This window comes from Telopea speciosissima, chromosome 2 (assembly GCF_018873765.1).
Source record: "Telopea speciosissima isolate NSW1024214 ecotype Mountain lineage chromosome 2, Tspe_v1, whole genome shotgun sequence".
Lineage (NCBI taxonomy): Eukaryota > Viridiplantae > Streptophyta > Magnoliopsida > Proteales > Proteaceae > Telopea > Telopea speciosissima.
In genome coordinates this window covers 81,507,958-81,523,234 of record NC_057917.1, presented here as the reverse complement: position 1 = coordinate 81,523,234, position 15,277 = coordinate 81,507,958, and the positions used below count along the sequence as shown (strand labels likewise).

General features: G+C 37.3%; 1 protein-coding gene across 2 annotated transcripts in view; it reads right to left on the bottom strand.

The window, feature by feature from the left end:
* Positions 1-230: 230 nt before the first annotated feature.
* The window catches only part of LOC122651555 (glyceraldehyde-3-phosphate dehydrogenase GAPCP1, chloroplastic-like), a 30,125-nt gene continuing 15,078 nt past the window's right edge, over positions 231-15,277 (bottom strand). Inside the window, exons 3-16 of one of the 2 annotated variants that reach the window (XM_043844983.1) lie at positions 4,764-4,898; positions 4,323-4,417; positions 4,170-4,237; positions 4,035-4,073; positions 2,864-2,964; positions 2,596-2,708; positions 2,286-2,385; positions 2,060-2,206; positions 1,887-1,947; positions 1,514-1,611; positions 1,251-1,393; positions 1,073-1,156; positions 661-750; positions 231-571 (exon numbers count right to left, since the gene is read on the bottom strand). In XM_043844983.1, the coding sequence (XP_043700918.1) occupies positions 517-571; positions 661-750; positions 1,073-1,156; positions 1,251-1,393; positions 1,514-1,611; positions 1,887-1,947; positions 2,060-2,206; positions 2,286-2,385; positions 2,596-2,708; positions 2,864-2,964; positions 4,035-4,073; positions 4,170-4,237; positions 4,323-4,417; positions 4,764-4,868 (1,299 nt within the window). In that variant the 5' untranslated portion in view covers positions 4,869-4,898 and the 3' untranslated portion in view covers positions 231-516. Of the gene's footprint in view, positions 572-660; positions 751-1,072; positions 1,157-1,250; positions 1,394-1,513; positions 1,612-1,886; positions 1,948-2,059; positions 2,207-2,285; positions 2,386-2,595; positions 2,709-2,863; positions 2,965-4,034; positions 4,074-4,169; positions 4,238-4,322; positions 4,418-4,763; positions 4,948-15,277 lie in introns of those variants that run through there. The other variant, XM_043844982.1, reaches the window with a different exon arrangement.

Below are 15,277 nucleotides of genomic sequence, written 5' to 3'. Positions count from 1 at the left end.
TTCTTTTGATTATCCCTTTTCTTATTCCCAAATGGTAATTAAGTGCAAGAAAATTTTCACTTCTTTAAGCAAATTTCCTTGAAAGATTCAACAACAGCCACAGCTCTGTTGGGCTACAGTTACCGACTGAGAGTAGAGAAGAACTACTTCACTATGCTTATATAGATGATTAAAAACCCTGAATACATCTTTCATAAAAAATAAAAAATAAAAATTTTGAATACATCAGATTGCATTGGACTCTTACATTGAAGAAAATGCATTATTTAAGCTATGAATTTGAGACAACCTTTTTGATGTCTCATCTGGCTATATTTCTGATTGGCTCATCAGCCATAGTTACTCCCCCAAACTCTTTAGGTAACAAACAGCTATTCAATTCAACCCTCCAAAACTGTCCTCTATTAAAATCTATAATTAACCAATCTCTTCAACAATAGATAAGCCTCACTAAAAGCTCAGCAGCAGTAACCAAAACTGGTCCTGAACCTAAAAAATGTGGCCAGAGCGACTCATTCAGTTCTGAGAAGCCACCAATGCCATGTGCTCGATCAGGTCCAACACTCGGTTACTGCATAAACCCAAGTAAAAACTTTCATTTTTAATGCACAAGAGACGGAGACAGAGAGAGAGAGGGAGAGGGAGAGGGAGACCACATACCTGTAACCCCACTCATTGTCATACCATGAAACAAGCTTCATGAAGGAGGCACTCAGTCCAATTCCAGCCTTCGCATCAAATATACTTGACCTGGAAGAAAAATGCCAACCATTACAGAAACGAAAAACACAAACTACAAGATCTATCCCACCTTGCTGACATGGGCTGAGCTCTGTTCACCCAATACATTTTTTTACCCGCAATATAATTGATTGGCGGCCTGCATAGCTGAGGGAAGCACATATAGTATGGGAATTGATCCTGGGTCTATGCTACAACAGTAGACCTTGCCAACTGAGCTCGCAGGCAACTTCTTATCCACCCAAAGTTGACCCATAGAAGTATTGTTATGGTTGTAATAATAATAACAGTTACTGTCTAGGTTATGATCATTGCAGACAGATTATTGTACCTGGAGTCGCCAACAAAATCGGTAGAAACGACATCTTCATCTGTGTATCCAAGAATGCCTTTCAAAGGTCCTGATGATGCCCGCCTGCGCTTAGATTTGATGTCAGTTGTGAATGTGCAGGAAAACGTTTCAGATGGGGACTAAACATTAGCAAAAACAGAGAGGAATGTAAACGTACTTTATTGCAGCTTTCACATCCTCATATGAAGCACTTTTCTCAAGTCGGCAAGTTAAGTCCACAACTGAAACATTTGCTGTTGGGACACGGAAGGCCATCCCAGTGAGCTTGCCATTGAGTTCTGGAAGAACTTTTCCAACAGCCTACAATTCCAAAGCAAAACCCATATCTCTAATTCTTCCAAAGAAGGCAAGGATTTTTCTTTTCTTTCTTTTCCAGTATTCTTATTTGCTTCCCTGGGTGTCAAGGGGTAGCTATCATACCTTTGCTGCCCCAGTGGAACTAGGGATGATATTCTGCGCAGCACCACGGCCACCTCGCCAGTCCTTCATCGAGGGCCCATCTACAGTCTTCTGTGTTGCTGAACATGATAAAGCAATACTGCATTACCATATTGAGTCTAGACTTCCACTCATGGAGAGGGGTTTTCCATTTGTATGCACAAAGACACCTTGTGCACACGAACGTCGACAAGGCATAAAAAGCATATAGCAATAGCATATTGTGTCTATGTTTGTCTGCACGAACATTTCTGTTTGTGTTCATGCTCGCAAAGACACCTTGTGTTTGTCTGAGGATATGGGCTGTTTTTTTATTTATTTTATATTATTTTTTTGGACAGGGAGAGAGAGAAACCTGTAGTTGCATGCACAGTTGTCATGAGAGCTTCAACGACACCAAACTCCTCATGGACAACCTACAAGATTTTTGCCAATAAATAATAATAGATGAGCAATAACAGAACAGACCCACAGTTTAGGCACTATTAAAGGAAATAGAACCCATTAACCAGATAAATGAAGTCAGACCTTCGCAAGAGGAGCAAGACAGTTGGTGGTACAGCTTGCATTAGAAACAATGTTCATGCTAGGATTGTATGTCTTCTCGTTTACTCCCACAACGAACATAGGCGCATCAGCTGATGGAGCTGATATAACCACTTTCTTTGCTCCACCCTATAGAAGCAGAGAAGTGAAATTTGTCAGCTACAGGTTCTGTTACCCAACCCAAATACACTGAACAGAAAGAACCAACCTTCAAGTGAAATGATGCTTTTTCCAAAGTTGTAAAAACACCTGATGACTCAACAACATAGCCAACCCCATAATCACCCCATGGGATTTCTGATGGATCCCTGCAGATAAAAATGTCAGGTATTATATTTCTAACAAATTAAAGTACTGACCCTCATATCACCACATGAAGTAAGCCTAATACAGTATAATTAATGTCATTCAAGTAATTCTGTGTATCATAGTGGCAGTTTGTGCGGGGTGGGGAGGGAGGGGAATCCTGCTAGTAGACCAACAGCATGCCAATAAATATAGCAAACCATTAACATTACCTTCTGCTGGTAACTTTAATCTGCTTCCCATTAATTTGCAAAGTAGATTCATCAACAACATTGATGGTTCCCTTGAATCCACCATGTGTTGAATCAAACTTGAACATGTAAGCCTGGCGAAAGGAAGAAAGACTGGTCATCATCAGAACTACTGATCTGTTTGAAAACTATGCACTGGTCATCATCAGAACTAATGATCCATTTGAAAAACTATGTGCTACAATTAATGAAAGGAGAAAAAAGGAAAAAACAAACCAAATTTCCTCACCATGTACTTCGCATCAATAAAGGGATCATTGACAGCTACAACCTCAATGTCATCCCTAGCTGTCGCAATACGCAAGACCAACCTCCCAATGCGACCAAAACCTGCACAAAGGGTGAACATTTGATCCCTTGCAAAACTCAAGAAACAGATTTCCGTACTCATATTTCAAAAAGCTACAAAATATATATATATTAAACAATGTGAAATATCCAATCAAACTTGGTTGATACTTGATAGATAGAAGCATTCATAGTTGTCACAGCGTCTAGGCAACTCAAGGCGTTGGAGAGGGTCCAAAATCAAGACGACAACAACTAGGTGACCAAGGCGCCCGCCTAAACGCCCAAATCGACCAACGCGCCTGGACGCCTAGGAGACACCTTCACAACTACCAAGCATTTGAAATAATATTGTCATAATTAAAATATCAGAAAATCCAACTGATCCCAGCAATAAGGCTAATTAAATTTCTAACTCTCTAGAAAACTTTCAAAGCTTCAAACAAATTAGTGCTGAGAATTCTGCTAAGCTATTCCTGCAATTCAACTAAAGTTGGATTCAGTTGTTATCCTTCGATGGATTTGCACAGCAGAGACAACACCACTTTCTCCTATCTGAATGCACAAAATTTCAGAAAATAAAAATAATATTATTGAAGTTAATAAATTGTAATATTAACCAGAATTAACCAAAATGCATGTTGTTACTCAGAACCCTTGACTGATTGATGTAAGTGGGCCAAAACAAGCAGACAAAATCAGAATTGGTTTTCCCATGACTGGAACAATCGAAGGGATCTCACTAGTCCAGTTCTCTTCATTTAAAGGCTCTGTGAACCTTTTCAGATTTGTGAATTAGAACACAACTCAGGCTCTCTTCTCTGGACGTCATTATTCAGATGCTTGGAAGCTCTGGTTTTCTTTCACATTTTCTTTTACATCACCAGACAAAAAAGGTTTTGACTTCAAGACACACCAAGTGCAAAAGCACAAAGACTTCTAAATTCCATTTTTCCTTTACTTCCAAATTAAATGAGAACATTGTATACCATTTTTTAACACATAATCTTGAAACACATCCATTAAAGCTAACAAAACAACAAGCGGAAGGTTATCAATCTAACTTAAACAACAAATAAGATCATATAAACCAAAGGTCTAAGAAAGCTTACCATTGATTCCAATCTTTGTTTTGCTACTGCTCCGTGATTCTAAACCCAAGAAAGGGGAAGGAGAAAAAAAATTAAAATCCAAACCTTTTACAAGCCGAAGAGAATAGCAATGCTTGCAATTAATACTACTCTTACTCTGAACTGTCGAGGGCACCTCTGTAGCTGTGGCTCTGATAGGCTGAATACTCCTGGCGCTGCATTTCCTGCAAAGTTCAAGATAGGAGATGAGGTTATAGCCTCAAAACTACAACAGCATGGTAAATGAGATAAAATGACGGATTTCTTAACTGTATGGAAGATGATTTACAAGAAACACTGGTACCGAAAATGCTAGTGTCAAGCCTAACCGAATCCAGACTTCGATTAACGCTAACACGAGATACCTGAGGAAGACAAAGTACACAAATTAAACATAAGGAGATCAGAACAAAGCTATATTAGGGACTAAATACCATCACCTACTGAACTAAAGCTTATTTTTCATGGTTAGAAGAGCATATGGATCATTAGTGATTCGTAAGTTATAAAGGGCCTCCGAGAGAAAGAAAGAGAGAGATCTGCTCTATATCCTACGGAATAGAATTAAATCCTTATAAGAACAACAATATTTCCATCAAAAAGGCACACAAAAAAAAAAGGACCCAAACAAAACCGCCAGAAAAATCAAAAGGATCAAAGACACTAATGAATCAGTAGCCATTAAAACAGAGGATAAAAGAAGAAAGTGACCTTGCAGAATTCAGGACCACGAACTCCAGAATCAAAGGGAGAGAGCTCACAGCGAGATCCTTCGATCAAAGGAGCTGCAGATCTGATAAGAGTCGAGAACGCCATGGCCGAGTACGAGTTTCTCCAACGAAAGAATGAACACCAAAAACCCTAGTAGGCTAGTAGCGGAGCAACCGAGAAAGGTATATTTAAAACGAAATAATCGGGAAAAAAAAAAAAAAAAAAAACCCTTTGCGGAGACTCTTTTTAAGCTCTGAAAGAAACAGCTGAAAGGGTGGGTCAGGTACAAGGTTTTTAAAACATGGAATCCGGGATCGGAATCGGTGAACCTAGAATCGGTTTTCCAGTCTCTTACATTGAAAAACAGGAAATTTTTAGGATTTTTTTTTAATGTAAATCGGGCCATGTCGTACACTCGTACAGATGACAATACGCGTATTCACCGATCAGATTAGTTTTTTTTTTTTTGTTAAATAAAAATACATTCAAAAAGATCGAGATTTACATTGTTTCCTTGTATTACAATATTGAAAAGTCCTATCTTGCCTTGAAAGCCCGTCACTATTATGTGCCTAATGGGGCTCGATATAGGCACTAGATTCGCCAACCTAATACTTAACGTGTTTCATTAGGTCTAGAACTTTTGATGTATCAGTGAAATACCTAACATATGGTATCAGAGTCAAACATCATGTCATAGTTTGAGCCAAAGAAAAAGCTACCTAGAATAAAGTGAAAGCTGTTAAAAAAAAGCTACCTACCGTCAAAGTGAGAGCTATCTAGAGTAAGAACTGTCAAAAACAACTGCTGGTCTGTTATGTACCTGGGGATAAATCTAGTGTATAAACTCTAGCAACTCTGTTAGGTACTTGATCTGATATATGGGCACTAGATTGGACCAGCCTAGTATGAGATAAGTTAAAGGGTCTAATTTAACATATTCCATCAGTTCTAGAGTTTTTGACTTATCGGTTAAATACCTAACAAAGCTAATGGAACACATTAAACCAAGCCCATACACTAGCTCAACCCCCATTAGGCACATAACATGATGGAAGCAAAAAAACTAGAATCCTAAATACAAAAAATGATGTTGTTGAATAGAGAGTTCAACTGCATATTTTTTTTGTGTTAGAAGAGTTCAACTGCATAAGAGGAGATACAACGTGCCAAGGCCATGCGCGATGAGTGGGGGTAGGAATGAATTCCTGCAGCTCCTGTTTAGCACTCCACACTTCCTTAATCTGTCATTCGTTCTTCTTAGCATGGTCAAGTCCCCAAAAAGTTCCCAATACATCGGTGTCGAATAATTGTCATGTAACCAAAAACCCTACAGTAGCCAAAAATGAAATGTCTATTTAACAAATGGCAAGAAGCCCAACTAGAAGTATTTAGAACTAAGTTAAGAGATTCTTGCGCAAATGAGTATAGGAAACTTCAAAGTAGGAAAAGATGTAGTGACACTGCAATTGGAGCACATATCAATATTGTGGTCATAATTAGGGGAAAGAGCAAGAGAGGGGGGGGGGATGTATGTATATTCATGCCATTGATTCATTAGAGAATTTTATGGAGTATCAGGGAAGGGTTGGGTGTTTAGCCGGCCCACAACTAACATTGTTTTGTAAGTCCCAAATAAAATAGCAAGTTACGAAGACAAAAACTAATCAACCAATAGATTGTTTGTCAAGAGATTTATCACTTAGAAAAGAAAATACATAGAGCAGCAACTGAAGTATTGGAGAGAAATTCATTTATCAATCTTAGAGGATCTGTAGCCCAAATTTGTTTTGACCATTCGCAAAAACAAAGAATATGGCAAAGATATTCAACACATGATCCACAAAGAACACAAGTAGGGTCAATCGAGATCCACCTCGAGAGAACAACCTTGATCGAAATTCCTACATGTAAAACACACTAAAAAAATAATTTAAATTTGGGATGTAACTTAAGCTTCAAAAAGAATCGCCACCACTTAAAGATACTAGTATCTTGAGAAAGGCATTGGGAGAGGGTGAAAGAAGAAAAAGGGCAACATGGCGAGTTTGAAATCTCCCATCTTTGGAGAGAGTACAAATCCATCGATCTTCCTGACCTGAGATGGGCATGTTAGTGATATTATAAACAATGTTACTAGGAAGTAAAGAAGACAAGAAGAAAATTTTCAGCTGTCCTTAATCACAAAGTTCCCAACTAGAACAGCAGAAGTATCCATCACCAACTCTCTGGTAATCAAGAGATTCCCATAGTTTGTTGGAAATGGTGATAATTATTTTTATTTTTTTTTTTTGGGTGTGGGATCCTTGGATTCCTTCACTCCCCCAACCGCTTGATTAAATTCTTAAAACCATGGTTAGGTAGCTTCACCTCTCTCTCTGTCTCCTACAGGAGCTTGTTATACACTGAGTTGGCATGTGATGACAAGAGCTCAACTGCCACAGAGGATGAAACACCCTTTTGAATAACTATATTTTGCTTAGTCATATGACATGTCACCATATATAGGGCTTACCTGGAGGGAGACATGATAACACATGGTTCACAAAAAAGACCCACTCTTTTTTAGTCTTGCATATTGCATATTTCATTTGTCATTTTCCATTTTTCTTCTATTTTCTCACCCCTTTTTTTTCGTCTTTCTTTCTTCTTCTTTTTTGTTTTTTTTTTTTGTTGTTAGAACTCATTTTCTTTTGTTTTGTTTGATCCATGTAGCAAATCCCATTAAGTTGGGATAAGACTGAGTTTGTTGTTGTTGTTGTTGTTGTTGTTGTTGTTGTATTAGGGCTGTCAAACGGTCGGTTCAACCTGATTTTGGTCGGGTTAAATCGGTTTCAATCTAAGAATGAGAGACCAAAACCAAACCATTAAGAAATTTCAATTTTCGATCAATTTCGTGTCAGTCTAGTACGGAATTTTGATTTATTTTGGTTTTTCAATATCGGGTTAGTAACCAAGTTAGATTGGTTTGCTTTCGAGTTTGAACCATAATGAAATCTTATATTAATAACTTGTAATGATTGGGAAAAACACTTCAAATCACCTTTCCCAAGTCAAACAAGTAGACAACCAAGAATAGGAAAATTGATTTGACATGTTGTAATCCGAACAAAGATGAATAAGTTGTAACGAGAAGATAACTAATATTGAAATCAATGGATAAATAGAATTTGTAGACATTGTAGCAAAATCATTGTTACAAATCAAATCATTTTTTATTAATGTAAAGGAAAGATAATTAGTATTGAAATAAATGAATATCTAATCGGTGGGAACATAACTAATATTGAAATCACAAAATGAACCTTAGTATCAAATCATTCATTTGACTATCCAATTAATTTTATACAGTCAACAAGGAGATCAATAGAAGCATTGTTAGAAATCAATTTCCCTATCCATAACGTCATAAAGAAAGAAAAAACCTCATACTTATTGATTTGTAACAATTTCTCTTACAATTAAAAATCTTCTTATTAATATTCAAATCAATTCATCTATTCATAACTTTATACTCAGTATATTTTTTATTGGTTTCATTTTTCGATTTGGATATCAGTCGGTTTAGTTTTCAGTCGGTCTCATCATATTCCAGTCCAAAACCAATCCAATAAGGTTTGGTTTAGTTTGGTCAGGGGGTTTTCGAACGGTTTTGACGGTTCTAGCTAGGTTTTGACAGCGTTGACAATGAGGTTCCCGAATGAAAATAGAAATGGGCTTGACCAGGGAAGATGGATATTCTAATACGTATGGGCCTTTGAAACGCTGGGCTTTGCTCTTTAACCGAAAAACCAACAGAGTTTTGTTGGCTCGATTTCCACTCAGTTGGGCCAATGAATTCAGTTACCACCCTTCGATGCACTCTTAATGACATATGTCCATGTGGCTGGGTTACTAAATTCATTGGGCCTGGCCTTTTCTTCTTGGGTCTCTTTCTAAGTTTGGGACTTTCTTTGTTTTTGGGTGGGGGGGAGAAAGATGTGTTAGAACTCCACCAAGGATGGCACCCACTAGGGTTTTAGTGCACGTTAAGGGTATCAAACCCTAAGTCAAACCGGATCGATCCAACCTGATTGAGCCCAATTCAAACTAAATCGAGCCTTTATTGGGCCATGCTTGGTTTATGATTAAGGGTACCATTCGGTTTCGGCTTGGTTCGACATTCATTTTCACACTCCAAGTTCACTTCTTGTCCTTTCATGAGGATTGGTTTTGAGCTAAATGGACGGGCCACCGATTAGCCCAACCAATAGGCACGGACTAAACTGAACCAAAACGAAAACTAAATCCGACCCCCGAATCCTAGGAATTTTGCCTAATCCCTATCGAAAATAGGCCATATCAGTTTTCAAGCTGAATCTAACTGAACCAAACCGAAACCAACCTAATAACGCAAATCAAACCGAACCTAAATCGAAAAGTCCTTAATGGTTCAGGGTCGTTTTCCCTAAAAGTCATACCGAACCGTTCGCTTGACACCCTTAGTCCACTGTACCTATTAGTATTGGTATCGGTCACCACTTACAGATAAGAATAGGACAACATCTGATTCGAATCGGACGAAAATTCAAAAGACAACATTTTTGTTTGATACCACTGATTTGTACCTGTTAGGTATTAGTATCAGCCATGACCGATCCACCAATATGATACCTACAACCGTGGCACCCACAGTTTTTGTGTGTGTGTGTGTGTGTGTTTTGGAAGCTACATGAAAAGGTTGAGAAAGCCGTCCAAGTTCCAGTTCATTTGTGCAAAGGCATTGAGAGTGCAAAAAGGTCATGTTTGGTATGCATTATCAGAATAGATTTTGGGTATTAAACGAGTACTTCTCTAATGTCTCATTTCAAAATACGTTCTAAACCTAAAATCTATTTCAAGAATGAATATCAAACACATCCTCAGATTCCAAAGTATTCTCCCCCCAGATCCTCCCCCCTCTTTCCAGACTTTTGTAAAACTCATTGTGTCTCATCTCTCATGTCTGGAGACTCTGGACTCTGGCCATAAATCAATATAATCATCTACTAGCTACGAGGTCATTAATTTAGATCAACAAAAAACTTAGAAATTAACAAGTCCAGCAATTTTATTCCATGCATGACAGTAATGGCTTAACAAAGAAATAAGACAATTTTACTCCTTTACTTACGTCTGCCCCTACTGCTGTATGTGTCCCACAAGGACGGGGTAAGGTGATACTTTCTGCTGCGTTTATGTGTGGGGATGCACGGCAGTACCAGGACAACTCTCTCTCTCATTGTCACACTTACAACAGCAAAATGAAGGACCCTTGGATGGATCAGAGTTTGGGATGCATGGACCACCCAGATAGTGGCCATTGTCTGCACAAATCTTGTTACAATCGAGTCTAATCTGACATGTAGTCTTCCCTACCAACAAGAAACAGTGACTGATGCCATCTTCTACTTTGGTTTCTGCATCAAACGTTCACATTAGAAAATTAAAAAAAAAATTATCTTAAACCCATAAAGAAAGAGAGAGAGAGAGAGTCACCAAAAGATTGAGGAAAGAAGATACAAGAGAGGAGAAGGAGAAAGACCAAGTGAAGCCTGAGTGAAGCCATGTCTCTGTCAGTAGCGCTTGTGTTGGCAAAGAAATATCATAGCTAGCCTTTGTATATATAGGCATTATCAAATAGGTGATTGGTTTGTACAGCATCTAAGGAAATAATACCTAAATAAGGACATTTTTTATTGAAAAAGAAAAAGAAAATAAAATAAAATCAGGCTCTTATATAAATATACCCAAAAAAAAAAAAAAAGATTTCCCTACTTGTTTCAAATCAAATGGAATTTATTTAAAAATAGGAGGTTATTCATATTGACCAATTTTAGATTCTTTTGGTAAATAAAAAGGAATGATGTGCAGCATTAGGCCATATGATCCAAGTATGGAATTAGTTTTTGAACTTTCCTATTTTCATTCAATTCTTAGTTGTAATTCATCTTTCAAAACATCTAGACATTGTCTACCCAGATGAGATACAATTAATTACCCTTAATACACATTTAAGGAATGGATAAAATTTTCCTTTATCTTCTTCTAAATTGTAATCTGAAGTGGATAATGTTATTGGTAAAGCCTGATCTCAGTCTAGAAAGTACAGTGAGGAATCTTTAGAGGATTGTTTCGGTTTCGAAACATGCCAGAAAGGTCTAAAAGTGCATACGTCAGTGCCGAAGGTGATGGTCTATTACAAAACAAAATCACGATATCTCCAAACATCCCACATGACCTCATTTACCACAAAATCAGGTGATGGTCTGGTAGAAAGAAGATTTTGCTGCCTTCTTAACTAGGAGATCAATGATTACAGTAACCTAGCGATAAGAGTAGCCAAATCAGTCTCAATCCAAAGCTTCTGAACATCATATTGACCTATTCTATGTTAATGACGCAATTTGAACCTGAAAATGATCTCCTAGTGATATTGACCTATTCTATGTTAACCAAAACTGGTCCTACTGATCATAAACATTTAAAGTTTGGGTTGGAAACAACTGGGTTTTGATCATCTTTATCACTCAAACTCAATATATTAATTTCCATAATCAACACCTGATAGGTTATGTCGACACCAAATTTTACACATAGATGGGTCATACATTTCTCTACTCATATGTTAAGTTTAAGATTATATAGAATTCATTGAAAATATAAAAATCTAATTAAAAATAGGAGTTACACGAATTGTCAAATTCTAAATCATTGTAAATAAAAAGGGATGACGGGTAACATTGAGCCATATGATTCAAGTATATCGTAAAATGTAAAATGTGACCAGTAGAAAGGATGCTTTATACAATCACCTGTTCGGATTGACCATATCAGCCCTCCATATATATTATGAAATAATTCCAATTGCTTGATTGATTTGATCATGTAGGGTTTGAGTGATATGGAGAATCCCACTCTGGAAACTCCAACTTTTTTTTTGGAAGAATGTATTTACAAATAGTGAGATATAATTGTCAAGTGACTACTAAAATATAATATAGCTATTGGTTTGTATATCTAAAAGAGTAAGATAGCTATGAATTACTTTTCCTTATCCAAAAAAAAACCATGACTTTTTTATTTGTTTACGTCCAATTTTTTTTTTTTAGGTAGATACTTCCAATTTTTCAAATAGTAGTTTTTTGGATTGTCATGGGAAACATATCAAGATAGATTGTCCTAAACAACTTATCCTTTTCATTTTTTGGGCTTCAATGAACATTGGATCTCTCTAATTAATACTTTAATTTCTACCACATTTTGCTCCTTTAAGATTGAGGGAAGCCCCTTTGAATTTCTTAAACTCTCTAGAGGCGTCCGACAAGGATGCCCCCTTAGCCCCCCTGCCTCTTTCTTTTAGCTATGGGAGTCCTCTCAAGGATTTTAGATGCTTATAGAGACATTAGGCTTTTCAAAGGTGTAAAGGTTGTTAGACATGCCCTAGAAATTTGTCATCTCCTTTTTGCATATAACACTTTTATCTTCTGCGGGGCAAGTGAAGAAGACTTTTTGACCACTAAATCAATTCTGAATCTTTTCTTTGACATTACTGGTCAAGAAGTAAATTTTTCAAAAAGTGAATTTTTTTTTGGCAAAAATATGAATTGTACTCAAAGAAAGCACTAGTGCTCTCTCCTTTGAATAAAGAAAATGACCCCTAATTCTCTTTATTTGGGGCAAAATTGTACCATTCACGAGCTAAATGCAAAGACTTGAGCTTTCTTGTTAATAGGGTAAGATCCAAACTTTCTCTCTGGAAAGCTAATTTTCTTTCTTTTGCTGGTCGTAGAATTTTAATTCAGTCTGTCTTAGCATCTACACCATCTTATCTAATGTCCTATTTTCTATTTCCTTTGAAAATATGCGAAGTCCTTGATTCTATTTATCTTAGCTTTTGGAATAATGATTCAAAGGAGAGGAAAAAATGTCGCCTTATTGGTTGGGACAAAATTTGTCAACCCATTCAATCTGAAGGTCTTGGACTTGGAAAATCATTCATTCACAATAAGGCCTAATACTAAAACTAAGTTGGAGACTCATCACAGAGACTTCAACCATTTGGGCTAAGGTTTAAAGCCAAATACTTCCTTAGAACCTCAATTTTTAACCCTAAAACCATCTCTAAAAGAGGTTCTTGGACCTGGAACAACATTGCTGGTATCCTTCCAGACTTGAAAAAAATGGTTGTTTGACAGGTGGAAAAAGGTATGACTACTTCTTGTTGGCATGACCCTTGGATACCATCTTCCACAGGTAATACCATCCCCAAAGTCACTAATCACAATATGTGTTTCAATGCTGTCAGTGATTTTGTAGACAATGCAAACTGGAATTATGCAAATCTTTTTTTATGCTTCTTTAATCTGACCATCAATGACATTCTTAGAATCCATATCTCAGAATCTGAGGATCTATGGAGATGTTCCATATCTTAGAAGGGATCGTTCTCAACCAAGCTCGCAGCCAAATTCATTGCCACAACTAATCATCTCTACCTCATGATATCCAAATGGTGCAATTTTTTGGAAAATTAATATTCATCCGAGATTTAAAATTTTCTTTTGGCGTGTCTTACATCCAAGACTACTTGTCAGAGCTTCTATCTCGAAATAGATGCCCGTCGAGCTTACATGTGTTTTTTGTGGTTCTAATGATGAATCAATTTGACATCTTTTCTTATCATGTGGTTGGACTAAGCGTATCTGGGCATCTGGCCCCATCGGATTGAGAACTGAGCATCTCTCCGGCCCCTCATTTACTCATCTATGTGCTTCCATCCTTTGTTCTAAAGTCTTTGACAAACAATATTTGATTTGGTTTTTTTCAGTTTTAATTATTACGTGTTATTTTATATGGAATGTAAGAAACAAGGTTATTCTAGGGATTTTCAAGGCTGACCCGATGTTGGTCATCAGAGATGTTTTGAAATGGATTTATGAAATGAACATTCACCCCCCTTCCAAATCATTATTTGCACCGACATCACCTCAATGTACACACACCCTAAATATTGATTCACTAGCTGCTAATCCTGAAATGCAACTTCTTAGTTTAATCTGTGCAGGCATATATGAACCAGAACTTAGAATAAAAAATTGGACTTTTTACATTTTGCTAGCTGACCAGGATGTTTTAACAAATGCAGGTAGATTATCAACAACAGATGAAAAGGAAGCTGAGCTTCTTGGGCTGGGCTGCTACAAGGCAAGTAATCCAAATTTCTTTGGGAAGGTTCAGCTGCTCCATCCCATATAATTGGATAAAAAAAAAAACAGAATGTCCCAATGCATGAGGTTCCCGCTATTGCAAAATCTGAGAGGGGCAATTGTACGCAGCCTTACTCCTGCTTCGCAATAATGACTGTTTTCAAGTTTCGAACTTGCAACCACAGATTACTGGATATCTCTAATTAATACAAAGATAAGAATCCACGTCATCGTATTTCAAGATTCAAGATTTAATAAGTCAATTCTTGCAAATAACTTTTAAACAGGGACGCACCCATATACCCTTGTGAAATTGTGATCACCATCGAAACCATGGGTTGCAACTTGCAACTACAAAAGCTTCTAGAGTGAAATCCTGTTCCTGGGAAATCTTTAAACTATATCTATGGAGAAGGTCGTTAGCTTTGGCCCATGTGGTAGTCCATCTGGTACTCAAATTTTGTACTCATCAAGTAGGTGCCACTTCTACCAAAACATAAAAAGCAAGTGCCACCATCCCCTGTTTACCTATGAAAGTGAAAGGGGATGGTGAGAGAGAAGTCCAATCTGAATCGATATAGGAATCGAGAATCGGCCCATGAATCAATCTGATTCAAGATGGATTATAAAGAAAACGACTAAGAACTGGCCGATTCAATTCCAATTCAGGAAGCAACGATTAGGAACGGTGGTAACCAATTCAAGGATCCAATTTCCGATTTTTAAAACCATGGTCATCTCCACAGATTGAGTTTGACTACTAAATCTGGCATATGTCCAATCCAGGTTGAGATTTATTTGGCCACACCCTATCATGTTGCTCAAACTGGGTAGGCAGTTGTGATGAGAACCAGCCAGTATCAGTCTGAAGTCTCTAAACCATACAAAAGCCCAATTTTTTAAAGCAAGAATGTGGAATCGGATCCAGCCCCAATTCTGATCCAATTTGACCTGAATTGGTGAACTGAATCTGATTCTTATAACCATGATTGAAGACTGAGTCATACAGAGCTGACACCTTTTACACCCACACCAAATCACTTCAAATGACTCTAAATATCTACTTGAAAAAGCTCAAGAAAAATTGTCTAATCCCACGAAATAATAAGTGCAAAAGTTCTACTTGCAAGCATGATCTCATCTAAGGCTAATTGCTGCCTTGGGTAGGAGACCAGAAATCTCCAACCTATATTTTCAAATTTCAAAGAAATTTTGACCCCTTTTCTCTGCAGCCAACCACCAATACTGGGGTAGAGGATATGGTTTATTAATCCTGTATTTTCCAGT